The 14,446-nt window shown below is 34.1% G+C and overlaps 1 protein-coding gene across 2 annotated transcripts in view; it reads right to left on the bottom strand.

Annotated features, from left to right (window-relative positions):
* Positions 1-14,446, bottom strand: part of EPHA5 (EPH receptor A5) — a 567,705-nt gene that overhangs the window by 76,452 nt on the left and 476,807 nt on the right. For both annotated transcript variants that reach the window (XM_074229341.1, XM_074229342.1), the window contains one exon: positions 12,222-12,327. In XM_074229341.1, the coding sequence (XP_074085442.1) occupies positions 12,222-12,327 (106 nt within the window). The remainder of the gene's footprint in view (positions 1-12,221; positions 12,328-14,446) is intronic.

Below are 14,446 nucleotides of genomic sequence, written 5' to 3'. Positions count from 1 at the left end.
TCAGATATTTTATGATGTTGGCTAATTCTTTGTCTATGGAAATAATTTAACAACTGCATAGTGATCCATCACTCTATAATTCTTAAATGTCTTTGTAAGAGATTAAAAATAATTACTCTAGAGTAAGTTTCACAGCGAAAGGTATGTTAGATACCTGAATAATAGTAGATTTACTTTCATTCTTTTCACACTATATAGCATATTATATTGTCAATATCTTTAGATAATAGCAAATTATATTCTCTCAGGTCTGATAATGGGTATAAATTTTCAATGAATGTATACAATATATATCCATAAAAAGGAACCCCAAAATTCTAATAAGTTTGTGATCTCAATGAAGAAGATATCTCTAAAATGCAGACTGTCACCCTTCAATGCCTACCACTCCTATGTTACTCTAGTGAATGTCCTACCCAGAAGGGAGTTCATTCACTTGACCAGGAACCTATCTTGAAGTATCTTCTAATTGCAAGGCATAGAAACCTTTCACTGTTCATCATTCTCACTATATAAATAATCTATTCTTTATTCAGATTTTGTTTAGTGTGAGGCCCCAAAGCTACATCTATGCCATGTTCAGACCATGTTCACTGTAGCTAAACCTTTAACTCTTCAGAACTAAAGGTCTCAACACTATGATGTAGAATGAGGAATAGTGAATTTAGATCAATATTGCCTTGTTCTATGACAACACAACATTTTCCTACCATAATGCTCTTTCCTTCCTTTTTTCAAATTCTAATTTAGAGAAAAGAAATCAAATTGAAAATAATATTCTTATCAAGATAATATCTTGATACTTTCTTTTTTTTTTACTCCAATCAGTATTTCTCTCTGATTTTTACTACAAAAAATTCTATCTGGAAAGCATTTCCCTATATCTTCTAATTAAGAACTCTGAACAAGAACATAACCAGTCATGATTCTATAGGACTTGTGAGGAACACCTAACTTGAGACAGAGGAAATGATTGACTGTGAGGTATTAAAAACACACTTTTGGAGAAGATCAATGAAACTTGTTTGTTTGACTATGCGTAGATGATACAAGAACTCTTCTTTTTCTCTTTCTCATTTCCTCACTCACTTCCTCATCTTTCTGTCCCATCTGCCTTCCTTTCTCTCCTTCATCCCTTTTCCATTTCTTCTTTCTCTCTCTCTTTTTGTGTTCTTTTTTCCTTTCTTTCTCTTTCTTTCTTTTATTCTTTCTTAATTTCTTTCTTTTTCTTTCTTCTTTTTTTCCTTTCTACCTCCTCATCTCCCCAGTGGATTGGGGAAGATGGGAAGGAGGGGAAAAAAAAGAACTTCAAAACTTGATTGCATATATACATATATATGTAAGAATGTATATGTATGTATGTATATACATATACAAACACAAAGTGCTCTGACAGTAGCAATATATTCCTTATAAGTATTTGTATCATCAAGGTTTAGCACACAGCCAGGTGTATATCAAGGACATAAATATTTTCTTAAGTTCATAAATGTATGTATAAATATATATATATATATATATATACACATATGTGTATATTCATTATTTTGGGGTTATATAAAGAGTATATCATTCATTTATTATATCCATAACAAAGCTTCTCTGCAATCCAGCATTTATTGTAATATATGTATGTGTGTATATATGCATATATATATATATATATATATATAATTTTTTTTAACTTTTGCAAAGCAATGGGGTTAAGTGACTTGTCCAAGGTCACAAAGCTAGGCAATTATGAAGTGTCTGGGGTGGGATTTGAACTCAGGTCCTCCCGCTCTAGGGCCTGCCCCTGTGTCACCTAGCTGACCCTATTGTAATATCTTTTTTAATTTAATTTAATTTAATTTTTTCCAATTATATACAATAGTAATATGTATCCATCATTTTTTTGCAATGCTCTGAATTCTACAATTTTCCCCCTCCTCCCTTCCCCCCCCACAGATCGCTCTCTGAAAGTCTCTACATGTTTCTATGCCATACATTGATGTAAACTGAATGTTATAAAAGTAAACATAAGAATAAACATAAACCCCCTCCCCCCAAGAAGATGGGAAACCTCAAGAATAGAGAGAGAGAAAGAGAGAAAATGTACTTCAGTCTGTGTTGAAATCTGAACACAGATTTCTGTTTCTGGGGTGAGTTACTTTCTTTATCATAAGTCCACCAGAGAAGTTGCTTCAATATTTTTCCCTCAGCTGCTATTACTAGCTGTACCTCCACTCTATTTCTCCCTACTCTCAATTTTTCTATTCTCTCTCTTTCCTTTCATCCTGGTCCTGTCCAAAAGTGTGTTGCATCTGAGTACTCTCTCCCTTGATCTTCCCTCTCTTCTATCACCTATTCCACCCTTCCCTCCCCCCATTTCCCCCTCATCTTGTACCTTTCCTCCCATCCTTCTCCAGGGCAAGACAGATTTCCTCACCCTATTAAGTACATATGTCATTTCCTCCCTGAGCCATTTCTGATGAGAATGAAGGCTCACTCATTCCCCATTGCATTCACACCCCCCCTCCACTCCATTGAAAAAGCTTTTTCTTGTTCTTATGAGAAATCTCTCAGCTTCTTCTTCAACTCCTTTTCCTTCCTCCCAGTACTTTCCCCTATCGCCCACTGACGCCATCCCTTTACCACATCATACCTTTATATTCCACTCCTTCCTGGTCCTGTCTATATATGCTCCTTCTAACAGCTTTTATAAATGAGAAATGAGTTACCAATATCTTCTTCCCATGCAGGAATAGAAAGAGTTCAACATCATCAAGTTCCTCATAGTTAGTCCCTCTCTTCTACTGCCTTTAGGATTTACCAGAGTCCTGCACTTGGAGACCAAACTTTTTGTTCAGCTCTGGTTGTCTAGATAGGAAAGTTTAAAAATCCCCTGTTTCATTGAAAGTTCATCTTTTCTCCTGAAAGAAGATGTTCAGTTTTGCTGGGTAGTTGATTCTCGGTTGTAAACCAAGATCTTTTGTCTTCCAAAATATCATATTCCAACCCCTACAAGCCCTTAATGTAGATGCTGCCAGATCCTATGTAATCTTGTCTATGGAGCCTCAGTAGTTGAATTGTCTGTTTCTGGCAACTTTTAGAATTTTTCTCTTTGATTTGGGAGTTTTGGAATTTGGCTATAATATTCCTGGAAGTTTTTCTTTTGGGATCCCTTTCAGGGGGCGACTGGTGAATTCTCTCGATTTCTATTTTACCCTCAGCTTCTAGGATCTCAGGGCAATTTTGCTGTATTATTTCTTGAAAAATGAAGTCTAGGTTCTTCTCGAAGTGGTGGCTTTCAGATAGTGCAATAATTTTAAAATTATTTCTTCTGGATCTTTCCAAGGTCCGTTGTTTTTCCAATGACATATTTCACATTTTCTTCTAATTTTTGGCTTTTTTGGAAGAGTTTTATTTCTTCCTAATTTCTCGAAAAGTCATCAGCTTCTTTTAGTTCCATTTTGCATTTGAAGGAGTTATTTTCTTCAGAGAGCTTTTGTATCTCCTTTTCCAGCTGGCCAATTCTGCTTTTTAAGGAATTCTCCTCATTTGCCTTTTGTTTTACTTTTTCCATTAGGCCTAAACTGGTTTTTAATGTATCATTTTCTTCACTATTTTTTGTATGTCTTTCACCAATCTTTTGATTTGGTTTTCATGATTTTTATCTGCATCTTTCTCATTTCTCCTCCCAATTTTTCCTCTACCTCCCTTAATTGCTTTTCTTTCTTTTCTTTTTTTTGGAAGGCAAATGGGGTTAAGTGGCTTGCCCAAGGCCACACAGCTAGGTAATTATTAAGTGTCTGAGGCTGGTGTTGAACTCAGGTACTCCTGACTCCAGGGCTGGTGCTCTATTCACTGCACCACCTAGGAGTCCCCCTTAATTGCTTTCCAAAGTCTGTTTTGAGCTCACCCATAATCTGAGCCCATTTTCTATTTCTCTTTGAGGCTTTGGAAGCTTCAATTTTGTCATCATCTGAGTATGTGTTTTGATCTTCCATGGGACTAAAGTAATTCTTTGTGGTCAGATTCTTCTTTTTCTGTTGTTTACTCATTTCCTCAGCCCAAGACTAATTTGCAGAACTTCCAAGGTTTTGGGGATTAGTTTTTTTGGGGGGGACACCCCACTGGGACCTTTGTTCCTCCAAGGTCTTATGCTCTCTAGCCTGTGCTTTGATATGTAGATGACCACAGCACTACCCTCTGCCCTAGGGCTATAAGGAGAGATCCAGCTTGGTTATTTAGTATGGAAGCCCAAACTGCAATATGTGAGTATAGGCAAACAGCAGACTTCTACCCCAGGGAGAGCAGAGAAATCTCTGCAGACTTCCCTTACCATCTCTAGGAGTGAAGGCTACTTTCTCCAAATTCTTGCTGCAGATTCTGCAGCCTGTGTTCCTCACTCCACACTCACCCAGGTGCAGCAGAGTTCTCTTACCTCCCCTTCAAGCTGTTGCTGGTGATTTCTGGGCTGGGCTGGGCTGGGCTGGGCTGTGCCTGGGCTTTTTTCCAACCCCTGGTCCTGGTGAAGCACACCTTTCCCGCAGAAGTTCTAAGTTACCTTGGACTGGGAAAATGTATCACTCAGTCTTTCTGTGGGTTCTGCCCCGCTAAATTTTGGCTAAAGCCAAAATGGGTTTGGGGGGGGGGGGGTCAGAGTTCTCAGGAAATGCTGCCTTCATGCCTCCATCCTGGCTCCGCCCCCCCTCCTATTGTAATAGTTTAATAGCTGTTTTTCACCCTTTTATTATCTTTTGTACTATCTTCAAATTGCAGTGTTCCTTTTTATATTGTGCTATAACATCACTAGACAAATCGCTGAGATAAATAGATAAACCTTGTTTCAAAATGCTCGGAATGCTAAAAAGATATTTTTAATGCTATTTCTTCAATGCAATCCAAGCCTTTCTCCTGCAACAATGATCTTAAACCATTGTCTATTTTCAATGACCATCTAATGCTAATCTGGAAGTTGTCCATCAAAATGATTACTAAAATCTGCACAATAGGTATATTTTACTCTTTTTTTTCTTAGCTTAAATGAATTGTCACATCAAAGTTTTAAAGTGCTTACATATCTCATTTGAGTTCCTTAAATATTCTTGGTCAATTAGATAGCTTTATTCATTAAGAATAGCTAAGGACTTTACTATTTATATGACTCTCTCTTCCTTTTGGACTCTGAATTGCACCTTTTCTATGATAGTGGCAATTCCTTTGAAAAGCATAGACCATTTTGTTTAAGCTTCATTTGATATTAAAAATAAGTAGGTCATCAAAACAATAATCTCTGTTATTTTATTTCAATTTATTGCATAATTTTTTAACTTGAAGGAAAACTGTTTTATGACCAGGATCCCACAGAAAGTGTGTCAGACATACAACCAGAAAGAATTTGGGTGTTCATTAAGAAGTTACTGTTATGCTAAAGCATAATGAAGGTATCCTTTTTGAAATTAGCCAGGGATTTGGGGAGATAATATACTAAAACTTTAAACAACACCTGTAATATTGGATTTAAAATATGAAAATTTCAAGTTCAAATGCACACTCAGCTTTGAATAACTGCTTGTCAATGGATGGTTTCACTCCTTTTACTCAGTTTCCTCATCTATATAATGGAGCAAAGAATTCCACCAAACAGGTGCATTGTGCCATTCAATGATTTAATATATCTAAATCACTTTGTAAATTTGAAAGCTTTATATAAAATATGGTCATTATTTTAAAATGTCTCTATTTTCAGTAAGTCTTGAGATGGGAATATCAAACTAACCTTGATCAAGGATATTATGCCATTCAAGAAATTAATATTAGATGAACTCTATCACTTCAGAAGATATTCAAGGATATTAATCTACTGCTAATAAAAATCAAGAAGAGTAACTATTTCAATGAACAATTGTTACAGATTATAATCTATTTTGAATGTAAAATATAAGACTGATTAAACCTTTTTTCTTTTTAAGCTATTTAGTTCTTATATAAATTCTACTGATCAAATGCTATCATATTTCAGACTTTCTAGTATCAGAGCATAAACTTAAACCAAATTATTTATCCATTCTAGATTACAAAATTTCACTGAATTTGGAATCAGAAGTCCTGAATACAAATTTCAGCTCTGCCATTTAGTTGGCTTTGAAACTTCCCTTAATTAGACATCAGTTCCATTATTTGGACTCTAACCTGTATTTCCAGCCAAGCCTGAAGTATTTTGCTAAATGGTGGAGAAAATCCTGGCATAATTATACTATGTTATGATTAAATGAAGGGTCTAGTCCTGATGAGCACTGGTATTATTTTTTAATTATAAATTCTTTGGGGCAGTTAGGTGGTGTAGTGGATAGAGCAACAGGCTCAGAGTCAGGAGGATCTGAGTTCAAATCTAACCTCAGACACTTAATAATTGACTTCAAACTTTGGGAAAGTCACAACCCCATAGACTTAAATAAAATTGAAAATAAAAAAAGAAATAAGTAATTGTAAATTCTTTGATACATTTCTAAATCAGGCAAAAAAAATCAACCTAGCAATATCAATTAACCAATGAAGATAGAACTCCTTGTAACTGACAAATATTGTAGCTATGCTTTCTTCAATATTTGCAAGTCTCTCTGCCTCTCTCTCTCTCTCTCTGTCTCTCAGCTATAATGATAGCCAATGATGTTTTGATCTAAATGTCTAGATTTCTTTATGTCAAGCTCCCTGGCTGAGCTTCATTAATTTGAAATGCATTTCTTTTTTAAGTGAAGCCCATACCCTGCTCATATACACATAAGAAAGAGTATGGAACCTCCTGACTGGTTAGTCTATAGATGTTGATTTTGGAGAGGGGAAAATGGTGTAGGATTAGTAAATACAGAGATTATTCTGTTTCTCTGTGTTTTCTTGCCTCATTTTTATTTTTGTTTCTTAAGAAAATGTTTTCTGGGGTTATTCCCTTAAATATATCACACAATTTCTTGAGTTTATAACTTTGCCAATTTTGTGAGAGTTTCTGCATGAATTTTCAAATGTCCAAAGAGCCAAATGCTGCAAAAAGTCATGAATAAATGAATAAAGTGAGGCAAAGGAAAATGAGGGAGAAACATCAGATAAAAATTCTGAATGGAGAAATATATTAGATTTTAAAATTAAGAAGCTCTATTCTGTAGTTATTGAAAAAATATAATATAGAGAAATAACCATGGGGGAAAATCTTTCTCCATTAGCAAGAAGGAGATAGGCTATCATTTTAATTTCTAATTTTTGTGGTCTAAGGCTCTCAGTGTCAATGACTTCTGTGCCATGGGATTTGTGCTTCAGCAGTGAAGGCCATGTTGCCTGATAGAGTATTTATAAAGAAAATACTAAATAATGTGCCTAAGTAGAGGAAGGTACAGGGTTATTGCCTGAAGATTATGCTCCTATTTTGCAAATTCTCCCCCTTAGAATTCTGAACCAGCATTAAAACATGAATGAAAAAAATGAAAGTTTCATGTCACATTATTTCTGATAAAAGTATAAGCCCTTGATCTTTTCTTACTAAAGGTACATGGTATCATCAGCAACGAAGTCTAAGACTGTTTCAGTTTGAGCCATAAGTGTTTTGTGAGAATAATTTGGACCAATTTATTTGTAAGAATTATACCTGAGAAAAAAACATACTTATTTTCTCCCCACGTATTGGTATTTTTGAAAGCTTATATTACTTTGTTAGATGTTATTCTCCTAGCAAGGCAAATATCTTTATAAAGCAGTGAAAGAAAAGTAGAAAAAAAGAAAGTACCTTACAGCATCTCAGATTCAGTTATGATATAGAAAAAAACACGTTCTCGATATTTGTCTCTGTTCCTGTAATATACCAATACCACATTCAAACACATACATGCATATAGTCATTACCTTATTAAAGGTCTTGTTCTATTATGCTGTTTACCTTTCAAGACAATATCTGCAATGAAAACTATCTTGTTCTTTTGCAATGGAATTATCTAAGGAGCAAAAAATACCCTTAATTTAGTTTTCTCCTAATAAAATTTCCTTATTAAAGGCAGGTAACCATTTTTATTATATGATAAATTAACTGTCCTTTTTCACAAAGAGTTAACTTACACCAAAAATGCAGGCACTAAGACAAATACAAGGGCATCTAAGGTGGCACAATGGATGAAGTGTGGCTGGAGTCAGGAAGACTCATCTCTCTGAGTTCAAGTCTAGTCTCAGAAACTTACTAGCTGTGTGACCCTGGAGAAGTCCCTTAACCTTTTTTGCCTCAGTTTCTTCATCTGTAGAAATGAACTGGTAAAGGAAATGGCAAAGCACTGCAATATCTTCACAAACAAAACCTCAAATGAGATCATAAAGAGTTCCACACCACTGAACAACAAAAAACAAAGATAGCTAAACAGATAACACAGCAGTAGGTAAATTTTTCCTTCAATTTTCTTCAATTCCACTTATGGCAACTATTATTTCTTTAATATGTCTTACCCTTTTTCTACAGGGAAATGGTGACCTTAAGTTATCCAATTTTACCCTATGGCAACTAACAGTCATTGGGCTTTTTAATATCTTTTTAATTTTCTTTCTAATTTCTCCTGAATAAAATTTGTCTGATTCCTTTCAAATTTGTGGCTTTGCTAGGCAGCAGGTGTTAATTCAACAAGCTAACATAGTGTTAAATAGACAACAATAGTTAAAAGTTTATCCCCATATGGATTATAATAATTATTCTCATTTATATTATAATTTGGGGATTGTAGAGTATTTTGCTCACAGCAATACCTTGAAGTTGAGGTAAGTAGTATAAGTATTAGCCCTATATTTTATGTGGGGAAACTGAAGTTCAGAGAGATTTAGGAATCTCAATAACTCATCTAGTAAGTAGAAATACAGCTTAGTCATAAACTGAGATTCCAATCCCCTTAGCCTTTTGAATATATCTGAACCCAAATACATGAATAAAGAAATAAACTTACATGGGAAGAGAATCAGAAACAGAAGCAGAGTCATTTAAAACTCAGTTTCACCTGGAGTATAATCTTTCAAGGAAACAGTTTAGGGAGGTGGGGAGGAAAGCACTTAAAATAATAACACTGGGGGCAAAATTGAAGGAGGAATTCTGACCATTTTTTTCCAGTAGAAATTTAAGGAGAAGGTCCTAGCAAAAGGGCAAAGGCAGTATGATTGGTGTCTTAGGATGCCAGCCAGGGTCAGGAAGCATCTGAAACACACAAATCTGAAGACTCTTGTGATAAGGCATCAGCAAAGACAGAATAGAAATAAAATGTGTTTTTTTCCTTTATGTTTTGAAGGGAAGTAAAGATAGGGCTCTTAAATCACCCAATAAAAAAATAATCTTTCTTAACTGAAATTGAACAAATGTAGGAGGGAGAGAGAGGGTCATTTCCTTGAATAATCAAAAAAGAAAAAAGTTTAAGGTAATTTTTCAAAAACTAATTTAAGCTAAATGTTTTAAAATTTTCAGGTAAGTGAATGAATGTTCATCCAGTGACAAAGGACAAAACCAGGGACTGGTGATGAAGGGGAAAGATAAAGAGAATTGTGAATGTAGAACTTGGGTGGAGATGTTCTGGGGTTGACTGGGGGGGGGGGGGGAGGAGTAGAGAATTTGAATGTAACCTAAAGAATTTGAGTGGAGATGTAAATTGACTCTTGAGATGTAAATTGACTTGAAGTAGAGAATTAGGATTGTAAAGAAATAATTGTAATCTTGGGTGGGAGCCTCCCCTTTCTTAAAGTACCATTATTTAATGTAAAATTTGTATCCTGATCTCCTTGGGCTTTACCCTCTACCTAATTCCAGATCCAGTATAAGGGAAGGGAGTTCACCTTTTGCAAGACATAAAAATCTGAGCTGGACTCCAGTTCTGGGCTGGCAGTCTTCTTTGAGGACAGAGGAGGCTGCTTGGCTGTTCTTTTATCTCTCTCTTTCTCTCTCTCTAGCCCTTCATATGTCTTGTAACCTTTTTAATAAATTTTTGTTTTATTTCCACCCATGCTTTCCCAGTCTGAATAATGATTCTTCCTCCCTATGTCTTGTAACCTTTTAAATAGATTTTTTGTTTTATTTCCACCCATGCTTTCCCAGTCTGAATAATGATTCTTCATAGGCAGAATTGAACCCAAGTAGCCAGCGGCTACATTTGGAAGGGCCTGAACTCTTTTTGTCTAGGTCCTTTACTTAAGGCAACTTTTTTTTCATTTAAAATTTATTTTAAAGTTCTGTTTTTTTAAATTTCCCTTTGACCTAGATTTTATGATTTCAGAATATTCTATATTCTCTTGGTTTATGATATGTGGAGACTGTCAAAAAAAAAAGGAGAAGACAGAGAAACTTGGTTCGCTGCTTAGGAAATACTTGTTGAAAAAATCAATACTTACTCCTTTCTGGGGGGGGCAGAGGGGGAGGATTGAATATATTACTACTTTCCTTAATTTAATCAATTCAGTCTTTAAATCACTCAGAAGCAGGATGCTGGAAGGGTCTTTCTCCCAGTTCTTTGTTTGATTTTGATGAAGGTGTAAAACTCAGTAGTACTCTTCAAAAAAAAAGATCAGTGTATATATTCATTTCTCTCTCACACAATTAAAAGGAATGATCTGTGATTGCACTTCATGAAGCTAATAGGGAGGAATTGTTCTTATTTAAACAACACAAAACAAATGCTTTCCAATAGTGAGAAAGGCTATTTCTTTAATATTCTGTGACTGCTTTTGTGAAAAGTAACTGCTTTCTAATAATATGTGCTTGGGAGGAAGGAAAGAAAAAATAAAAAAAAATAATGGGTGTGCTTCTGAAAAAGCAATGAATGAATATTATTAATTTTAAGTACACAGTACATTTTGTGAATTAAATAAGAATAACATGTTTTTTCTCAATGCAATTTGGATATGTGAAAATAAATCTATGCTGCCTATAAGAAGCATCCTATTGTAAATTCCAAATTCTATACATTTATGTGTTTTATTGAGGTCAAACTGTAAAAATCCATGTTCATATCAATCCTTTAATAGGAGTTTTGGGGAACCTAACAATTTCATACAGATTTAAATTTTTCCATGAAGGAACTTTCATTAAGCTTTTTTTTGAAGACTCTGTTCTCAAACTTTCCAAGTGAATAGCTTATACCATGGAGGATCATTGAAAGGAATGCAAATTTACTACATGTATATATGGTTGGGAAAGGAGGACAGTCAGATAGATTCACTGCATCATTGATCAGAGCTGCAAAAGACCTTATTGCTTATCTATTGCACCACTCTCATTTAACAGATCAGTTAACTGAGACTTAGAGATATTATTTGCCCCAGGTCATACAGGTAGCTGATTCCAGAATCAAACTCAAATCCTCTGACTCCATATTCAGCACTCTATTACATCACACTATCTGGTTTACTGGTAGGAGACAAATACTATGCTAAAACCTAAAGGGTGACTTATATGAAGTTAAAAGTAATTATGGATGAAATTTATATATTATGATATTGAATATCTTCCTCCATGTTGCCCTGTCATTTATAATGATAGCAAATACATACTAGAAACATTTAATGGAGGGTTTAATACATATATATGTATATATATGTATATAAAACAACTTCAATAGACATAAACATAAAATCAGACTCATATAAGATCACTGAATCTCAATGATGATACTGTTAAGTTGAAATCATTTGTGAGCTGAAGGAAACTTAGTCATGAAAACCATCTGCTACCCAGCTGTTCTCTATTTTGTCAATCAACTTCAAGGAGTAGACTGCTTGTTACTTTAGAATGATTGTTTATCTTTCTGTTTCTGTTAAGACACCAATAGCAGCCCTGAACATTACCCAATTCAATGGAGCCCCCCATTCAAGATGAACTAATCACTCAGACAAGAGTTCTAAAACAAAACCAAACAAAAAATCTTGATCTTTCCCTCTCAAAAGTAGAAATCACATTAGGTTACCTGGAACAAACACATTAAGGCGAAAAGGACAACCTGATCCAGGTGAACTATTTTCTGGATCTAGAACACATAGGAATTAACAATTTGTGTGACTGAAAAATAGGTGTGCATGGTCAAAGTAAGATCTGGTAAATATATCCATTTTATGAAGTACATCATTTTTATACAATCTGTATGTTTTGTGACAAGATGTGCATATCAGGAAACAAAATAAATCTGATCAAACTTACGGAAAAAATCTACAAAGGTCAAGATCATAGCTTTCTCACTTACCTTCCACTGAGGAGGAAACCAATAACCACAGCTAGCAAAATAACTCCCACTGTAACAGATACAGCAATTATAGGAATCTGGCTTTGATCGCTAGAGGCTGCGACTGCTGAAAGAGAAACAGTGAATGAAGATGATAATTAAAATGATATTTAATATAACAATAAGCATTGCTTAGAAAGTTGTAATAATAGTAGTATAATAGACACTTATGGGATATTCAGAATTTTAAAACATTTTGCATAAACCCACATCAACTCTGTTAAATAAGTAACAAATTTTAGACATATATTCATAGATGAGAAAAAGTGAGGCCATATTCATATTTTAATAATTTTTAGCAAAACAATTCTTATAATAATTTTGTTTTTTTCCTCTAACACCTATTAACAAAAATCAGAATTTAAAAGTAATTGAAAACAGCACTCCTTTGGGAAAATATATTTTCTTGTAAATGAAATCAAGATAAACCTTTTAAGCATGACTAAGTCCTTTGATAAGTTACATATATTATCTCTATCCTGAACAAGTGGATAAATGCTATTTGCCCAAAAGAATTTAATTCATCTATCTTAAAAGTTAACTGTCTTATTATATATTGATAATAAAAAGTATGAGCCTTATGTTCAAGTATTTTACAATATGAATTGTGGTGAATTCTTAAGTAAATTTAAAATTTTATAAGCAAAGTATATCCTCACAGGAGTAGTAATCTCTTTAAAATAAACAAAAGAAAAATCAGCATTACTAGTCTGAAGTCCAAAATTCTATGAATGGAAATTTTGAAAATGAAAGGGAAAAAATCCACTCTGAAATCAGCCTAGGTATAATCGGGAGGTTTACTTGAGATTAATATCTTCCTAAAGATAAAATTATGGGGCTATTCCTACAGCTATAAGTACATCTATGCACTAAAGAGAGAGAGAGTATAAGGAAAACTGTAGAAAGCAATATATACATTAGATTGACTCAAAACATATCTCTAGAGTATCAAACCAGATATAAGCAATTTAGATTAAAATAATCTGATGAGACAACACATTATTAGCAGAAGGCACTCCCTTCAACTTTCACACACCCTTGGGACTGGGAAACATCTCTTATAGAAGGTGGAATCCAAGCTGAAATCTTGAAAAAAAAAAACCAGAGAAACTAAAAAGTGGAGAGACAGTCAGATTTTTACAGGTATATGGGAACTACCTGTGTAAGGGAAGGAATTAAAGACTGGAAAGGTATCATAAATTTATGAAGAACTTTCAATGCCAAACAGAGGAGTTGGAGAACAATCTTCCATGTGAGGATAGGGGTAAGAGTGAACAGGGAATTGAAAAATAAAATAAGTTAAGAGAACATGCAGCTATCCTTAATCATTTCCAGTCATCAAACAAAGACTAATTCTATCTCAAGTTTATGAAAGAACTTAGTGGATATTAAATTTTGTGGTGACTTTTGAAAAGTTCATAGGTTCATTAAGATGAGAGGGGGAAAAAAACTGTGGTGACTGTCAAAAGGATCAATATAAATTCTACAAAAAGATGAGTTAGTGAGCTTAGAATTCCCAGCAACATTCTAGATATTTGAACTCTTAGGAAAAAAAAAAGAATTTATTCAGGATGAGTTGAAATGACTTGTTCAGGTTGACCACATGTCTACTCTGTGTCAGAAGCAAAAATTTGAATCTAGGTCTTCTTGGTTTTAATATAAGCTCACTATTATATTATGGAATTGTAAAGAGACAGTATAACAAAACAGAAAAAAAGAAAATACTGTAAAAAGAAAATTGAGGTACAAGGGAAATTAGATATTAAAAATAATACTATATAAAACTGATACAGCTTCTAACTTTCTTTATCTGAAAAGCTTCACCATGAAACATGCATTTGATTTATTTTCTATGGTCTTAAGTAGGAGAATCAAGAATAATGTATTCATAGGACCATTTAGAAATTATAGAGTAGTTTTAATTTCAACATAAGTTTAAAGTCTTAATAATTTTAATTATTCAAAAGTTAAAAAGTTTATATATGTCAGAGATCTATTTGTGGGAGATGTCAGTACCACTCAGTTCCCCTCCTGATGGTTCAACCACAATGGGCTCTGGGCAACTCTCCTCCCCGTGTCATAGATCTCTCTAATTTTCTATGTTGTCTTGGCCTGAAAAATAGTCTCTCTGGACTTTTGTTATTGCTGCCATTCCAAAATTCTATTGATGTTATTCTAAAGTTATT

The sequence above is a fragment of the Macrotis lagotis genome, chromosome 3, assembly GCF_037893015.1.
Source record: "Macrotis lagotis isolate mMagLag1 chromosome 3, bilby.v1.9.chrom.fasta, whole genome shotgun sequence".
Lineage (NCBI taxonomy): Eukaryota > Metazoa > Chordata > Mammalia > Peramelemorphia > Peramelidae > Macrotis > Macrotis lagotis.
This window is presented reverse-complemented; position numbering and strand designations above follow the sequence as displayed.